This window comes from Papio anubis, chromosome 4 (assembly GCF_008728515.1).
Source record: "Papio anubis isolate 15944 chromosome 4, Panubis1.0, whole genome shotgun sequence".
Taxonomy (NCBI): domain Eukaryota; kingdom Metazoa; phylum Chordata; class Mammalia; order Primates; family Cercopithecidae; genus Papio; species Papio anubis.
In genome coordinates this window covers 109,971,550-109,988,930 of record NC_044979.1, presented here as the reverse complement: position 1 = coordinate 109,988,930, position 17,381 = coordinate 109,971,550, and the positions used below count along the sequence as shown (strand labels likewise).

The 17,381-nt window shown below is 40.7% G+C and overlaps 1 protein-coding gene across 7 annotated transcripts in view; it reads right to left on the bottom strand.

Moving 5' to 3' along the window:
• Positions 1–17,381, bottom strand: part of SUGCT (succinyl-CoA:glutarate-CoA transferase) — a 754,504-nt gene that overhangs the window by 624,638 nt on the left and 112,485 nt on the right. For all 7 annotated transcript variants that reach the window (XR_002520705.2, XR_002520704.2, XM_017956755.3 and 4 more), the window contains exon 7: positions 8,918–9,009. Coding sequence is in view for 5 of the 7 variants with exons in the window: in XM_017956755.3 (XP_017812244.2) it covers positions 8,918–9,009 (92 nt within the window). In the remaining 2 variants the exon portion in view is untranslated. The remainder of the gene's footprint in view (positions 1–8,917; positions 9,010–17,381) is intronic.

Below are 17,381 nucleotides of genomic sequence, written 5' to 3'. Positions count from 1 at the left end.
AGAGAAAAAAAAAAGAACCTACTTAGAGAAGTTAAGCTAGCATAGAGTATTAGAAGTCAAAGATAGTGGTTATCTCTGGAGGAGGTAGTATTGTTTGGGAATAAAAAAAGAAACTTTCCGGAGTGATGGAAATATACTATATCTTAAACTGAGTAGCATCTATCCAGGTGTACATCTTTAAAAAAAAAAATCATCAAACCAAGCCTGGGCATCATGGAGAGACCCCACCTCTACAAAAACTACAAAAATTAGTTGAGCATGATGGCATGTGCTTGTAGTTCCAGCTATTCAGGAGGCTGACTTGGGAGGATCGATTGAGCCCTGACTGCAGTGAGCCGTGATCGCACCACTGCACTTCAGCCTGGGCAACAGAGCAAGACTTGTAATGTTTGTAATGCAAAGAAATGATAAATGCTTAAGGTGATGGATACCCCATTTATCCTGATATGAATATTATATACTGTATGCCTCTATCAAAAGATCTTACATACCCCATAAATATATATCTACTATGCCAGGCGCTGGGAGGCCCAGGCGGGTGGATCATGAGGTCAGGAGATCGAGACCATCCCGGCTAATACAATGAAACCCCATCTCTACCAAAAATACAAAAAATTAGCCGGGCCTGAGGGCGGACGCCTGTAGTTCCAGCTATACGCGGGAGACTGAGACAGGAGAATGGTGTGAACCCGAGAGGCGGGGCTTGCAGTGAGCCGAGATCGCGCCACTGCACTTCAGCCTAGGCGACAGAGCGAGACTCCGTTTCGAAAAAAAATATGTATATATATACGTGTGTGTGTGTGTGTGTGTGTGTGTCTACTATGTACCTACAAAAATTTAAAATTAAAAAAAAAAGTTCATGGCCAGGCGCGGTGGCTCACACCTATAATCCTAGCACTTTGGGAGGCCAAGGCAGGCAGATCACTTGAGGTCGGGAGTTTGAAACCAGCCTGGCCAACATGGTGAAACCCCATCTCTACTAAAAATACCAAAAAAAAATTAGCCGGGCGTGGTGGCAGGTGCCTGTAATGCCAGCTACTTGGGAGGCTGAGGCAGAAGAATTGCTTGAATCCGGGAGGTGAAGGTTGTAGTGAGACAAGATCATATGATTGCACTCCAGCCTAGGCAACAAGAATGAGACTCTGTCTCAATAACAACAACAAAAAAGTTTAAAGAGGAAGACTATTTTGCTTGGTTTTGAATAGAATATCTCTGGAAAGGTACAAAAAAGAACTGGTAATGTGGATTTCTTCGGAGGAAGAGAATAAGGTGGGATGGGCATAGAGGAAAGGAGATTTGTATTGTGGACTGTTAGACACTCAAGGAAAAAGACCCAGTTTATGTCCCAATGTAATCATACAGAGGACGTTCCTGCTCTCTCTCTCTCAAAAGTGTCCTGGTTTATATGATGAATTATATGGCCCACCTACTTATATATCTTGTGGATTTAGTATTATGTGAATGTATTACCTCTTCAAAAAATAAATAAAATATAAAGTAAGCATAATACGGTGCCTTTTAACAGCAATGTAAGAGCAATTTCTCTTTGTGTAATTTTGTTTTTTCTTAGTTTTTAAAGGAGGAGATAAATATCTAAGGAGCAATGCTTGTAAACTTGATTTAATCCATCCTGCACACTTGGGCCAAACTAATCTTATGAAGCACAGCTTTCATCATATCACTCCCCTTCTGAAACATTTTCTGAACTTCACTTTGAGCAAACAACCTCCCAACTTCTTTACTTGACCTTGAAGACTTGCCAAAGTAAGGCCTAAAACAACCTTCCCCTTATGTTCTGAAACCTTAACTCTCAGCGCCTCTGTGACTGGCCGATTGTTTTCCCTAAGTCTGCCTGATTCCTTCCTGCTTCTTCGTATTTGTTTCCCACTGTGTGATCTCCCCTGGGAATGTCTAGTAATGTCTTAATCCATCCACATTCTATCTACCTTTCCAGACACCATGCCACTCAAGTCCTACTGCTTCCTTGAAGTCCTATCCTGAACCACATTTATACTTTACATATTTTAATTTTGTTTTGTTTTGTTTTGTTTTGAGACAGAGTCTCACTCAGTCGCCCAGGCTGGAGTGTAGTGGCACGATCTGGGCTCACAGCAACCTCCGCCTCCCAGGTTCAAGGGATTCTCTTGCCTCAGCCTCCCAAATAGCTGGGATTACAGGAACCTGCCACCGCACCTGGCTAACTTTTGTATTTTTGGTAGAGACAGGGCTTCACCATGTTGGCTAGGATGGTCTCGAAATCCTAACCTAAAGTGATCCACCTGCCTCAGCCTCCCAAAGATTCTGCTGGAATTACAGGCATGAGCCACTGCACTCGGCCTATACATTACATCATCAAGTTGCAATAAAAACTTCTCTCCAACAGATTCAGTGTAAGCCATAAATAGATTCTGAAGATGTTATTAATTAAGTTTTTTAAATTGTGAGGAGCATTTATTGTACTGGAAACTAGGACACAGAGTTGAATAAGAGGCTATCCCTACCATGGAAGTTCTCAAAGAAACATCTAATAACTGCCATCATATCACCTTGCCCTCATATATCTGCCACTCTCAGCTGCTTGCAAAGAACTGCCTTCATTGTCAGCATCACATATATAGACATATACACACACAAACACACACAGACAAACACACATTCCCAAGTCCCAAGCCTCTAGGATCATCCAAATCATGAGTGTTCCAATGTTGTTAATCCTCAAGAAAAAATTAAAGATACTTTATCTTCCAATCTGATGTATTATCTGCAACAAAACATACCACTTAATTTTATTCAGTTTTCTGTTATTTTTATTTTCTAATTTTTCCATACATATACATCTAATCTAGGGAAGGAAATCATTCCTTATAGAGTAACCTATTATGGTACCTAATACAACACTACACGTATGGTCAATATGTCTTTGTTCATTTGAGTGCTCAGTATAATTCTTCTTGATGTTTAAGTGTGCCAAGATTTATGGATGAATTATTAGTCAGAACACATATCACATATGTCTGAGTCATTTACTTTCCAGAATCTCTCACACTTATTGATTTCATTCCCAATCTCTCAATTCTTTATGCATTTAAAAAAGATGATAGAGCGATAAATAGATGATAGATAGATAGATAGATAGATAGATAGATAGATAGATAGATAGATAGATAGATAGAGAGAGATATGCATGGTTGCATGTGCCTTGGTCCCAGCTACTCAGGAGGCTGAGTGGGGAGGATCAACGAGTCCAGGGATGTTGAGGCTGCTGTAAGCCATGATTACACTAACCGCACTCCAGCCTGGACAACAGAGTGAGATCTTGTCTAAAAAAAATATAGATAGATACGTAGGTAGGAAGATAGATAGATAGATAGATAGATAGATAGATAGATAGATAGATAGATAGATAGATAGATAGATATCACATAGCACAGTACCAGATATTCATTTACTTGTTTACTCAACATAATTGTTTACTAAGGGTCTGTTCTATGCATAAGTAGTTACCAAATCAAGGACCACGGTCTTTCCTATGAGGCTTACATCTTACTGAGGCCCATTTTAGGCAGTTAGTGAACAGACAGCAGTGAATTAGAGCCAGAACCCCATACTCTTTATTTGAGTGCTCTCCCACTCTTTCAAATGGTCTATTTACCACATCGTAACATATATCAAGCAGCATGCAGAAGCAAGATGCAAATACAACAGACATCAGGATCATTCTGCAGGTATCATGGGGAGTGGAAAAAATACAGGCTACAGAAATAAAGCAAACCTGGGTTCAAAGTTTGGCTTTAGCCCTTTACATATCAAGTTATGTAAGCCTCTAAGCTTCAGTTATAGAATTTACCAATATGAGGCCGGGCACAGTGGCTCACGCCTGTAATCCCAGCACTTTGGGAGGCCGAAGTGGCGAATTGCTTGAGGTCAGAAGCTAGAGACCACTCAACATGGCAAAACCCCGACTCTACTAAAAATACAAAAAAAAGAATTAGCTAGGCGTGGTGGCACCTGCCTATAATCCCAGCTACTGGGAAGGCTAAGGCAGGAGAATAACTTGAACCTGGGAGGCGGAGGCTGTAGTGAGCCGAGATCATGCCACTGCACTCCAGCCTGAGCGACAAGAGTGAGACTCAATCTCAAAAAAAAAAAAAAGAAAAGAAAAGAAAAAAAAGAGTTTATCAATACATACCTGGAAGTATCAATGTGAGGATCAAAAGACATATTTTTTAAAATGTCTATCATCTGTCTGGCATAGTGTAAGAATTCAAAATAGATTCTCTCTTTGTCCATAATCAAATATAATCTAATCTGACAACACCACAGCATACGTAAAAGGCTGGATTTTAGATTTAGTAAAGGTCAACAGTAACTAGTTTACCCAAAATCACATGATAAAGACTGCTTTTTTTTTTTTTTTTTTTCTGGAGACAGAGTCTTACTCTGTCACCAGGCTGGAGTGCAGTGGCGTGATCTCAGCTCACTGCAACCTCCACATCCTAGGTTCAAGTGATTTTCCTGCCTCAGCCTCCCAAGTAGCTGGGACTACAGATGATGCATGCCACCACACCCAGCTAATTTTTGTATTTTTAGTAGAGACGGGGTTTCAGCATGTTGGCCAGGATGGTCTCAATCTCTTGACCTCGTGATCTGCCTGCCTCGGCCTCCCAAAGTGCTGGAATTACAGGCATAAGCCACTGCGCCCAGCCATAAAGACTTCTTTTATAAAATTTTCCCTACAGTATACTTTTTTTTTTTGAGACAGAGTCTCTCTTTGACACCCAGGCTGGAGTGCAGTGGTGTGATCTTGGGCCACTGCAACCTCCGCCTCCCGGGTTCAACCAATTCTCTTGCCTCAGCCTCCCGGGTGGCTGGGATTACATGCATGTGCCATTATGCCCAGCTAATTTTTGTAGTTTTAGTACAGACAGGGTTTCACCATGTTAGCCAAGCTGGTCTTGAATTCCTGACCTCAAGTGATCCACCCGCCTCAGCCTCCCAAAGTGCTGGGATTACAGGCATGAGCCACCATGCCCAGTCCCTATACTATACATTTAGATATGCCCCTTTTTGGATAAAAATGACGTTATTATAACATTAGAGGAAAAAAACATACATTTTGAGTTTTTTCATTATAATACTATAGTCTATATCTTTGGAATATCACTCGATTTCCAGATAGAAATATATGAGACTATCACTAAAAATATATTTGTATATAATAGTGTATTTTCTCATTAAACTATTAAGTAATGTAATAAATCCACATGCAATAAGTTCAGCCACTGTTCCTTACCTCCCCAACCACATTTGGCCCCACTTCTTTATTAGTTCACAATAATCCAGTGACATTGCCCTTCTTTGGGCTCTTCAAAACTACCAGACTCTCCAGCATCAACACATGCAATACCATGCATTACTCTCTAATGCTAATCGGCTAATGTTTAACAGGATCCTACCCTAAATATATGGCCCTCAGAGATGCCTTCCCTGACCGAAAGCCCTGATAAACTTGGGCTGCACCGTGTAGGGTGATGTGGAGAAGCTTCCTGATGTCAGAGAAGCCTGGGTTCCAATCACTCATCTGACAACATGGAGTTACGCTACAGCACAGATACATGGCTATGCAGTTAGAGAAAAGTTCATACACAATGGATATAATTGCCAATAGTGTGTGTGCATCGGCTGGTTAAAAAGATTAGCCAAGGCTTTCAGAAGTGCTTTCCTGTACAATCTCTGCTGAGAGGCTTAGGGAATTGTTAATATACTGCTGATAAGATAAGAGAAAATAACTCTCTTAAGGGGGACTCCCAGCATGGCCTGATTCTTCTGATTCTTTTCTTTTCTTTTTTTTTTTTTTTTTTTTTTGTGGAGACGGAGTTTCACTCTTGTCACCCAGGCTGGAGTGCAATGGCGCGATCTCAGTTTACTGCAACCTCCACCTCCGGGGTTCAAGCGATTCTCCTGCCTCAGTCTCCTGAGTAGCTGGAATTACAGGAATGCAACACCACATCCGGCTAATTTTGTATTTTTAGTACAGAAGGGGTTTCTCCATGTTGGTCAGGCTGGTCTCAAACTACCAACCTGGGGTAATCCGCCCGCCTCAGCCTCCCAAAGCGCTGGGATTACAGGCACAAGCCACTGTGCCTGGCTGGCCTGATTCTGATTTCAATCAGCTTTTATCTTTAGCTGTCAAACCACACTTTATAGAGATCTTTAGAAGCATAATAATGGCCCAAGGCACACTGTTATTTATATATGTTCATAGTACCCTGTACTCTTCTTCGGAGTTCTTTTTATTTGCATGTAATAAATATTTTCTGCTGTTTGTTTTCCCCACTTAACAGCTATAGGAAGATAAGGACTGTGATTGTCCTGTAGCCTGCTTAATCTCCAGCGCCTACCACCATTCCCACAGTATGGTAGGAAACAGATGCAGTAACTACTTACTAGGTTAATGTGTAACTTAATTAAGGAATGAAAGATGTGTCCATGTGAAAGAAATACAGTATGAGAGTTAAGTTTACTTAATGTAATACATGGAAAGTATATAAAGCAATGTTTGGCACATACCAAGCACTCAATAAATGTTATTTGCTCACCTAGAACAAAAGTCATCTGAGTAGGCTAACACAAGAGATAAAAGCTGTTACTGACTGAGAAATTAAGGTTGAGCATATACTGTGTAGTTATCCCTGTTAGACTACAGTGCAATGTACTAAAGGAACTACAGTAATACCCCATCTCAACAGTTTTTCATTTAATTCATTTTACCATTTGAATATACAAATGTTTAAATCCCAGATCTTTTCACATATTCCTAATTGAGTTCAACACCCTTAAATAAAGGCATTCACAATAAAGAATGTCTTGGCCATATGAGAGTCTATGGAATTCAGCAATGAGAGAAATGTCCATGCTCTATTCTCTCAATGGATGGAAAGAAAACTGGTGCTCTTGAATATTTTAAGGAAAGGCCAGCAGGGTACAGTGGCTCACACCTGTAATCCCATCACTTTGGGAGGCCAAGATGGCTTGAGTCCAGGAGTTCAAGACCAGCCTGGGCAACATAACGGGACACCATCTCTGCAAAAAATTTAAAAATTAGTCAGGTTTGGTGCCACATACCTGTAGTCCAAGCTATGTGGGAGGTTGAGGTTGGAGAATCTATTGAGCCCAGGAGGCTGCAGTGTGCCATGGAGGCTGCACTCCAGCCTGGAGTGAGACCCTGTCTCAAAGAAAACAAAACAGGCTGGGTGTGGAGGTTCATGCCTATAATCCCAGCACTGGCACTGGATCACAAGGTAAGGAGTTCGAGACCAGCCTGGTCAAGATGGTGAAACCCCGTCTCTACTAAAAATACAAAAATTAATTGGTCACGGTAGCTGGCACCTGTAATCCCAGCTACTTGGGAGGCTGAGGCAGGAGAATCCTTTGAACTTAGGAGGTGGAGGCTGCAGTGAGCTGAGATCGTGCCACTGCACACTCTAGCCTGGGCGACAGAGCAAGACTGTCTTTAAAGAGAGGAAAAAAAAAAAGCAAAGGCCACACATTTTTTTTCCTAAGACTTGTGAAAATGAAACTAAAATGAAAGTTGTGACAATAACTTTATATTTCAAGAAATTAAAACCCCAACAGTTGCTTTGAAATTAATAAAAAGTAAATCTCATCATGAGGAAATAGAGGCAAAGAGAAATGATTAATTAATAAGTAAAACTAAATAAAAAGAAGACTGCAAAAGACTTGAGGTCACTCTGCCTCAGTTTATTCCAACACTACAGCAAGCAAAATTTCCTGAAGAATTAACTAGAAGAAGTGATTTGGGGAATGAACACTGACTGAAACAAGTTTTTTAAGGCCATCAATCTAGTTTGTTTTGAAATGGGGTGTGTTTTAGCACTTTTTTGTCACTTTGTTTAACGTCATTCATATTGTTTTCCCCAAGAGTCTTTTTTTTATCTAACCAACCACATTTTGGCCATCTAAATACTTGTTAGGAACTTCCCAACCAAATATCAATGGAGAAGAATTATTATAAATAATTATTTCGGGCCGGGCGCGGTGGCTCAAGCCTGTAATCTGAGCACTTTGGGAGGCCAAGACGGGCGGATCACGAGGTCAGGAGATCGAGACCAGCCTGGCTAATACGGTGAAACCCCGTCTCTACTAAAAAATACAAAAAAAACTAGCCGGGCGAGGTGGCGGGCGCCTGTAGTCCCAGCTACTCGGGAGGCTGAGGCAGGAGAATGGCATAGACCCGGGAGGCGGAGCTTGCAGTGAGCTGAGATGCGGCCACTGCACTCCAGCCTGGGCGACAGAGTGAGACTCCGTCTCAAAAAAAATAATAATTATTATTATTATTTCACTGTCAGAATCTCATTCACATGACAAATCAGATACATTTAAACCTGAGGGAGGCTTTAAGCAACAAATTTTCAAATACATAACTACCTATAATGTTCCAGAAGGAAAAACAGACCCTCTGCTATGTATACATGGCAGATAAAGGCACTCTAGTGAAATGGACATCTGTGGTCTGGTCTAGTCAACTGTTTTATTTCAAAGAAGAAATATTCCTAAATCACATAAAGGTGCCTATATTAAGCTTGAATAACATAATAAATGTGGAAAGTGTGTTCACCATCTGATCTATGGCTTCTTGCTAAAAACACTGCTCTTTTCCATGTGGCCAAATTGATGTTTAGCCTGAATACATTTGCAATGAACGCTTCCCATTTTACTTTCATAAGCATTCGCTTTCCCTGGTTTCTTTCTAAAATTATTACTTTCAATGGCAAAAACAGCAACTACCTTTTCCCCAACCTAATGACTCGTTTAATCCTATGGGTTAGTGCAGAGTAAAATCCTTTTGGAATATGTAAGGGATGAAATTATGAATATTCTAAGGAATGATACCTACCTCAGGCCCTGTGATGTGCATCAGACCAGAAACAGCTGAGGCAACAGCATCATAGCCAGCTCGCTGAGAAATTGGACCTGTCTGACCATACCCTAAAACAACAAAAATAAACATATTCAGCACCACACAGGGTGTGCTAAAACCACTGTACAATATAGTGTGTTAAAAACATTTGTATCCAGAAATCCTGCAGCATTTCGAGACTATTAGATCTATACTATTCCTTGAAGAAGGCAGTAAGAATTCATTATAGTGCTCGCCCTGGCTATTCTATTTTTTGTTTTTTGTTGTTTTGTTTTGTTTTGTTTTGAGACAGGGTCTTACTCCCTTCAAGCAGGGTGGAGTGTAGTGGTTCGATCTCGCCTCACTGCAACCTCCACCTCCCAGGTTCAAGTGATTCTCTTTCTTCAGCCTCCCAAGTAGCTAGGATAACAGGTGTGCGCCACCACATCCAGCTAATTTTTGTATTTTTAGTAAAGACAAGGTTTCACCATGTTGGCCAGGCTAGTCTCAAACTCCTGACGTGAAGTGATACACCTGCCTCAGCCCCTCAAAATGCTAGGATTACAGGCGTGAGCCACCGTGCCTGGCTATTCTTAAAAAAAATCAGAGGCTGGATGCGGTGGCTCACGCCTGTAATCCTAGCACTTTGGGAGGCTGAGGTGGGCGGATCACTTGAGGTCAGGAGTTCAAGACCAGCCTGGTCAACATGGTGAAACCTCATCTCTACTAAAAATACAAAAATTAGCCGGGTGTGGTGGTATGTGCCTGTAATCCCAGCTACTGGGGAGGCTGAGGCACAAGAATCGCTTGAACCAGGAGGTGGAGGTTGCATTGAGCTGAGACTGCACCACTGCACTCCAGCCTGGGCAACAGAGGGAGACTCCCTTTAAAAAAAAAAAAAAGAAAAAAAAAGGAAATAATTCAAAACCAGACTCACATTCTCACATGCAATAATCAGTTAGAGTTCAGTACTGCCTCTCCCCTCTACATAGGGCATAAACCTCTGATTTGTCACAGGGTCCACCACTCTACTCCCATATACCTCAGCCAGGTTTCAGTTACTTCCCTGACTCCAACAGGTATTTGCTACCCTTGTTTTGTACACAGTAATATACAAAGTTAAGCAAAACAGTATCTCCCTGAGTTCTATTTATGTATTTTCTCAAGCAAGCAAAGAAAACCTAAATAATTTTAAAATTTGGACATAAATAAAACAATTACATCAACTTTTACATCAATTTTTAAGATTACAAAGAGAAGGTAGAAAAGGTGTCACATTTTTTTTCTTTTTTCTTTTTTTTTTTTTTTTTTTTTTTTGCCACCAGCAAGAATCAACAGAACACAGGAAAGATTTTCTCCTACTCCCCTCAGTCCTGATGCTCATTGCTACATCATGACGGTTTTATCAGGCCAGGCACGGTGGCTCACGCCTGTAATCCCAGGACTCAGGGAGGCTGAGGCAGAAGGATCACCTAACGTCAAGAGTTCGAGACCAGCCTGGCCAATACAATGAAACCCAGTCTCTACTAAAAACACAGAAATTAGCTGTATGTGGTGGTGAGTGCCTGTAATCCCAGCTACTGGGGAGGCTGAGGCAGGAGAATTGCTTAAACCCGGGAGGCAGAGGTTGCAGTTAGCCGAGATTGTACCACCACACTATAGCCTGGGCAACAAAGCAAAACTCTGTCTCAAAAAATAATAATAAAAATAAAAATAAATACAGGCTGTATCAGAAGCTACATAAATCTGTCTCCAAATCCTACCTATCAAGCAGAGTGGCCCAATGAAGAGCTTTCCATACACATCAGTTACTTGCTGATATTCCCTGCATATGCTGCTTTAGGAAGGCCATGACAGGGTTGCCTGCAAGCCTTGTTTCTCCAGCCACCTGGAAGACTCTCCCTCAACCTTGTGTAAAAGAGCACCCTCGTTATATATGTTGCCACAGCGCTTATCACAATAAACACAATACCATTATATTTGTTAGATTTATTTTGTCTCCTCCCTACTAAAGTGTATACTCCAGAATGTTTTTCTGTTTCATTCACTGCGTATCCCCAGCCTCTAGAACAGTGTTCAATAACATTTATTGAAGGAATGAATTAGTGCAAAAATATTTCATATAAAAATAATTTTTTGGCCGGATGTGGTGGCTCATGCCTATAGTCCCAGCACTTTGAGAGATCACGGCAGGCAGATCACTTGAGGTCAGGAGTTTGAGAACAGCCTGGCCAACATGGTGAAACCCCATCTCTACTAAAATTACAAAAATTACCCAAGCATGGTGGTGCACGCCCGTAGTCCCAGCTACTTGGGAGGCTAAGACAGGAGAATCTCTTGAACCCAGGAGGTGGAGGTGGCAGTTAGCCAAGTTTGTGCCACTGCACTCCAGCCTGGGCAACAGAGTGAGAGTCTGTCTCAAAGAATAAAAATAATAATAACAACATTAATAATTTTTTTCAAAAACAAATAATCTATAAAAAGTAAATAAAGAAAACTACAAAAGTGATAATCACCAATTAATCTACCCAGATGTATTCACCACCAGAAATGATCTTTCTCACAAATAAGCGTATGTAAAACAAACTCCACAGACAAAATTATCACTTAATATTAAGGAATTAAAATAATTCAAGATTAGCCGGGCGCGGTGGCTCACGCCTGTAATCCCAGCACTTTGGGAGGCCGAGGCGGGCGGATCACAAGGTCAGGAGATCGAGACCACGGTGAAACCCCGTCTCTACTAAAAATACAAAAAAAAAAATTAGCCGGGTGCGGTGGCGGGCGCCTGTAGTCCCAGCTGCTCGGGAGGCTGAGGCAGGAGAATGGCGTGAGCCCGGGAGGTGGAGCTTGCAGTGAGCCGAGATCACGCCACTGCACTCCAGCCTGGGCAGCAGAGCGAGACTCCGTCTCAAAAAAAAAAAAAAAATAATAATAATAATAATAATAATAATTCAAGATTATACTTCTAATTATTGATGATTTAAAAACAGTGTTAAAACATGTCTCTGCTTATGCTTTATCTTGGAAATTATCAAATAAAAATAGATAGAATATATAATAAACTCATCAGTCAACTTCAATAATTATTCATGGTCAATCTTATTTCCACTATGCCTATTTTTCAATCAGAACTATGACATGAAGAAAAAAACAAAACCATTCTCCTTTTCTTTTTTTTTTGGACACTGGGTCTTACTCTGTCACCCAGACCGTAGTGTAGTGGCACCGTCGGGGCACACTGCAACCTCGACTGACTGTGTTCCAGCAATTCTCCCACCTCGGCCTCCCGAGTAGCTGGAACTACAGGCACACACCACTACGCCCAGCTAATTTTTGCATTTTGGGTAGGGATGGGATTTCACTATGTTGCCCAGGCTGGTTTTGAACTCCTGAGTTCAAGCAATCCACCTGCCTCAGTCTCCCAAAGCGCTGGGATTACAGGCATGAACTACGACGCCTTGCCACACAAAACCATACTGAAAAAAACCCAAACATCTTGATTCAGGTAAATTACAGTTTTGTCTCCCAATATCAATAACAAAACTTATAAATTCCTAACTATTACTTTCTCAGGCTTTAGAAAAACAAAAACGGGATATGAAGCAAATAAAGAGAAATAAACTATAAGTCAACATTCTCTGTGCAGAAATAAATTAACGCCAAGTTTTACAGAACAAGTTCCAGGGTAGGCCATGTGCTGCTGTAAAGGGCACCCTGGCCCGGGATTCCAGCCTTCAAAGCAATGGTTTTCAAACCACAGGTAGTCCTCAGCATAAAACAAGTCTCCAGAAACAGAGAGAAACTACCACCATCAGCAGGAAGGCCTGTGCACGTGAACCACCTGTTATCTCAGCAGGAAGTCAACAAAAGGAATTAAGTTTCAGTTAACTCTAGGTTCGGAAAATCAGGTGCTTCTGGCCAGGAGCCCAAATCCTTCAAATGGGACAAACCCAGGTCCCTCACCATCAGTGCAACTCTAAACGGACTCTTCTAAATAAAGGCCTGCAGGAAAAATTCTCTTTTTGTTCAGCTTAGAACAAGGGAGAGACATAAATACCCCAATTACTTTAAATTACAACTTGTAAGTATTTCTATTAAAGAGAAAAGGAATAGTTGCTCTCATTGGAAGCAGTAAGGTATAGGGGAAAAGAGGAGTTTTTGGATTAAAAAAAAATCTGGATTCAAATTATAGCTCTGCCAACTATTAAATCTTTGACAATTCATTCAATCTTCCTAAGCCTCAATGTCTTCATCTGTAAAACGGCAATATTCACATTTATCTCACAGATTTCTTATGAGGATTTAATTCAATTAGATAACACAAGCAAAATGAATTTTACATTGAGAGCTAAATATACACAGTTACTAAAGATGCATTAATCAATATATTAATATATTAGCTTACCTTTTCTACAAAATGTTGGGAATAACAAAAAGAAAACTACCCTGAGGTATGTCAAATGATGACAAGAGACATCTAAGCATTGACATTATGTTATTTAATAAACCATGAATATTAAGATATTTTGTACTTGGAACCTTGCACTTGTTCATAATAGCAAAGAAGCTGACAATAATAATAAACATGGCTGGGTGCGGTGGCTCACGCCTGTAATCCCAGCAGTTTGGGAGGCCGAGGCGGGTAGATCACTAGGTCAGGAGTTCGAGACAAGCCTGGCCAACATGGTATAACCCTGTCTCTACTAAAGATACAAAAAATTAGCCAGGTGTGGTAGCTCATGCCTGTAATCCCAGCTACTTGGGACACTGAGGCAGGAGAATCACTTGAAACTGGGAGGCAGAGGTTGCAGTGAGCTGAGATTGTGCCATTGCACTCCAGCCTAGGCAACAGGGCGAGACTCCGTCTCAATAATAATAATAATAATAACAATAAACGTATATATTCCATAATAGGAGTCAAAAATTATTCCACTTTTTCACCTTATACTTATAACTATTTAAATACTGACTACCAGTATATCAACAAATATTTATGAGAATAAATAAACAAAATTTTAAAGCAGAGAATGGACATCAGAATGGTATTTTACTAAGATTACTCTGTTGGTGTTGTGCAGAATGAAATTATTCATTAATAATTTAATGAAGAGGTAGAAAAAAATGTTAAGCCTGGGATCCAGATAGTTCTTTTAAATTTTATTTTTAGCTTTACAATTCCAAAAACAACTATAATTAAAATATAAATTAAAGAGCAAAAATGTAGGCATGTCAATTCTATTTTATATTCAAGTAAAGAGCTAAGAAAAATCAGGGAAGTTATGGAAAATCAGAGAGGAACACCCAACACACATTTTCTTTCTCTTTCTCCCTCCCTCTCTTCCACTTAGTAATTCACATTCATTTTAAGGAACAACCTCGCCATCTTGTGGCATTTATGGACACTGAAAGCAAAATGTGAATTTCTACACTAGGTAAAAATGTACAGGGAGGATGCTAAGGGGAAAAGATTTACCATCTCTTAATATTTTCCCTGAGTGCCATATGATCTGGCCTGCCTACCCCATTTTTCCTCTTAATTATGTCTAACTTTATATTTTCCCTCTCTCCTTAACTTCTGCCTTAGAAAGCAGGAGCTACCATTGGTGCTCTTGTTTTCTGTAATTCCTGTGACACCTCCCATCAGTGCTCAACACACTGTCTGTCAACCATTACCCTTTTGGAAGTCACAGGTACCTTTGACAAACTGGTAAGAAGCTATGAACTCACCTCAGAAGAAAGTAATTGAACACATGCTCATACTCTTAGAACCCCATTCATTAACCCCTGTTGCCCTGGGTTAAGAGTCAGGCTGAGGACCTTCAGTAGGTCATCACTGCTCCAGGCCCGGAGCACTTCAATTATCAAAACAATTCTCCCACCAGGGATCTGTTCAAGGACAGCTTTGAGACTTCCAAGCAACCAAGAGACTCAGGATGAGGCTTTCACTTTCTAATAAAAGGAAAAGAGAGAACAAAATAAAGTATCTCTCATCTATACTATTTCATTAGCCACCTGTTTCTGCTCTCCCTACCTCATTCTGGACTCTTGTGATCACAGTGATTGACTAATTGATTGATTGTGACAGGGTCTTGATCTATTACCCAGGTTGGAGTGCAGTGGTGTGATCTTAGCTCACTGAAGCCTCAATCTCCTGGGCTGAAGCAATCCACCCGCCTCAGCCTCCCAAGTAACTGTGAGCACAGGCATGCACCACCACATCCGGCTAATTTTTAAAATTGTTTGTAGAGATGTGGTGTTGCTTTGTTGCCCAAGCTAGTCTTGAACTCCTGGGCTCAAGCAATCTTCCCATCTCAGCTTCCCAAAGTACGAGGATTACAGGCATGAACCACCATGCTCAACCATACAGTGACCTTTTGAAAAGGTAAATCAGTGCACTACTTTCCTGCCTAAAGCTTTTTAAGGGCTTTCCAAGTCACTTAAAATAAACTTCCACTCTTTATCCTGGCTTAGAGGGCCCCACGTGGCTTGGTTACCTACTCTTTGGCCTCAGCTTATCTGTTTTCCCAATGCCTTATCTTGGGTCCTGATGTTCTTTTTTGAGTTATCCACAGTTTATTCCCATGGTGGGGCCTTTGCACTACCTAGGATGTACTTCTCTCCAGTCTTCACATGGCTCGCTACTACATCCTCCTCAGAGAAGCTTTCTCTGCCACACAATCTAACATAGACTCCTAGGAATTCTCTAGCATTTTATGATATTTTCATTCTCTCTAAAGTACTTATCACCAGTGGATACAAAAGCATGTTGAATAAATGAGTGACTGTGAATATGTAAGTCTGGGAATAAAAACAACACTTGTTATAACTGGCTATAGGACAGAGATAAACCTCTACTTCCTCCAGTGATGTCTGAAATAACCTACTGAGGGTAGAGGACTCCCGGCAACTGAGTTCTGAAGTTCAACTGTTGAGATTCCCCAGCAGTCCATATTTGGTCCCCTCTCTTCTCATTCTCATCTCTCTAATAAATCTCATCCCTTCCGTGGCTCTAAACAAGATACTGGCAATCCCCATATCTAGAATAACAATGACAACATTTATCAAGTTATTGTATATTAGACACTCTGTTAGACTTCTGTCAATTAGATTGTTTAATTCACAAAACAACTCTATGAATTATCCCCTTTCTACAACTGAGACATGGAAAGGTTAACTAATCTACTCAAGGTCACACAAATAGGAAGTAACAGAGCTTGGATTTGAACCCAAGTCTGGGTCCTTAAATGAAAAGATGTTTATATATATTTATGCATGTATGGACGTCTCCACCAGAAAGTCCAAGGTAATGCAAGCTGACAACCCCTAAGCAGAAGTTATCCCACTTAAGTCACACTCATATGCCACCAACCCAGACTGTTCCTTCTACATTCACTAATTCAAACTGAAGGAAACCTAAGGGCCATCCTGGACTCTATTCTTTTACTTCCTGCCTATATCCAATGGATCGCTAATTCCTAATTTTTTGACCTGCCAAATAATTCCCAAATCCACCCAGCCTCTCATGTCCTGCGATAGCCTGCTTACTGCTTCCCCGTCTCAGTTTATTCTTTATGTGACTACAAAAGCCTTTCGAATTTGTAATTCTAATCAAGACATTTCCTTATTGAAATTCTTAGGAAATCACCTGTAGGATAAAAATAACGGTTCCTTAGCAAGACATACTGCATTGTTTGTGACCTAGCCCCCACTCACTCCCTATATCTTATCTCTCGCCACCCCTTGACATGCATACTTAGAATAGCCATTCTTCAGATATGCAAACTCTTTAACTCCTCTGAGCCTCTATACATGACATTTCACTTGTGATCCTCATCTCCATTATTTGTCAGTTCAAGGACAGCTCAAACCTAGCACTCTTTAAGATATAGACCTGGTCAATGACAGGTTACTAGGGACAAGAAAGAAGCAGGTTTCAAAGAGGACTAAGACCTATCCTGGTAATGAGTTCAAAAACAGGTATATATTTAAAAGTAATATCATTATTATTAGCTAGAAGGTTAAGATTAATATTCTAGCAACTACAGAAACTCCAACAATAGACTGTTTACCTGAAAGGAAAACAAAATGCAATCAAATGTTTCATAGTAAGCAATGTAATTCCTCAAAATGTATAAACATATCTGGATTCTGTTTCTCTACTCATTTTCTAGTGTAGGATGTTTCTGAATTAAAATGATGAGGTATAAACTCCTGATGCTTTTTTTTTTTTTTTTTTTTTTGAGACAGAATCTTGCTCTGTCACGTCACTAGACTGGAGTGCAATGGCATCATCTCAGCTCACTGCAGCCTCCACCTCCCAGGTTCAAGTGATTTTCCTGCCTCAGCCTCCCAAGTAGCTGGGACTACAGGCACGCACCACCAAGCCCAGTTAATTTTTGTATTTTTAGTAGAGACGAGGTTTCACTATGTTGGTCAGGATGGTCTTGATATTTCCTGA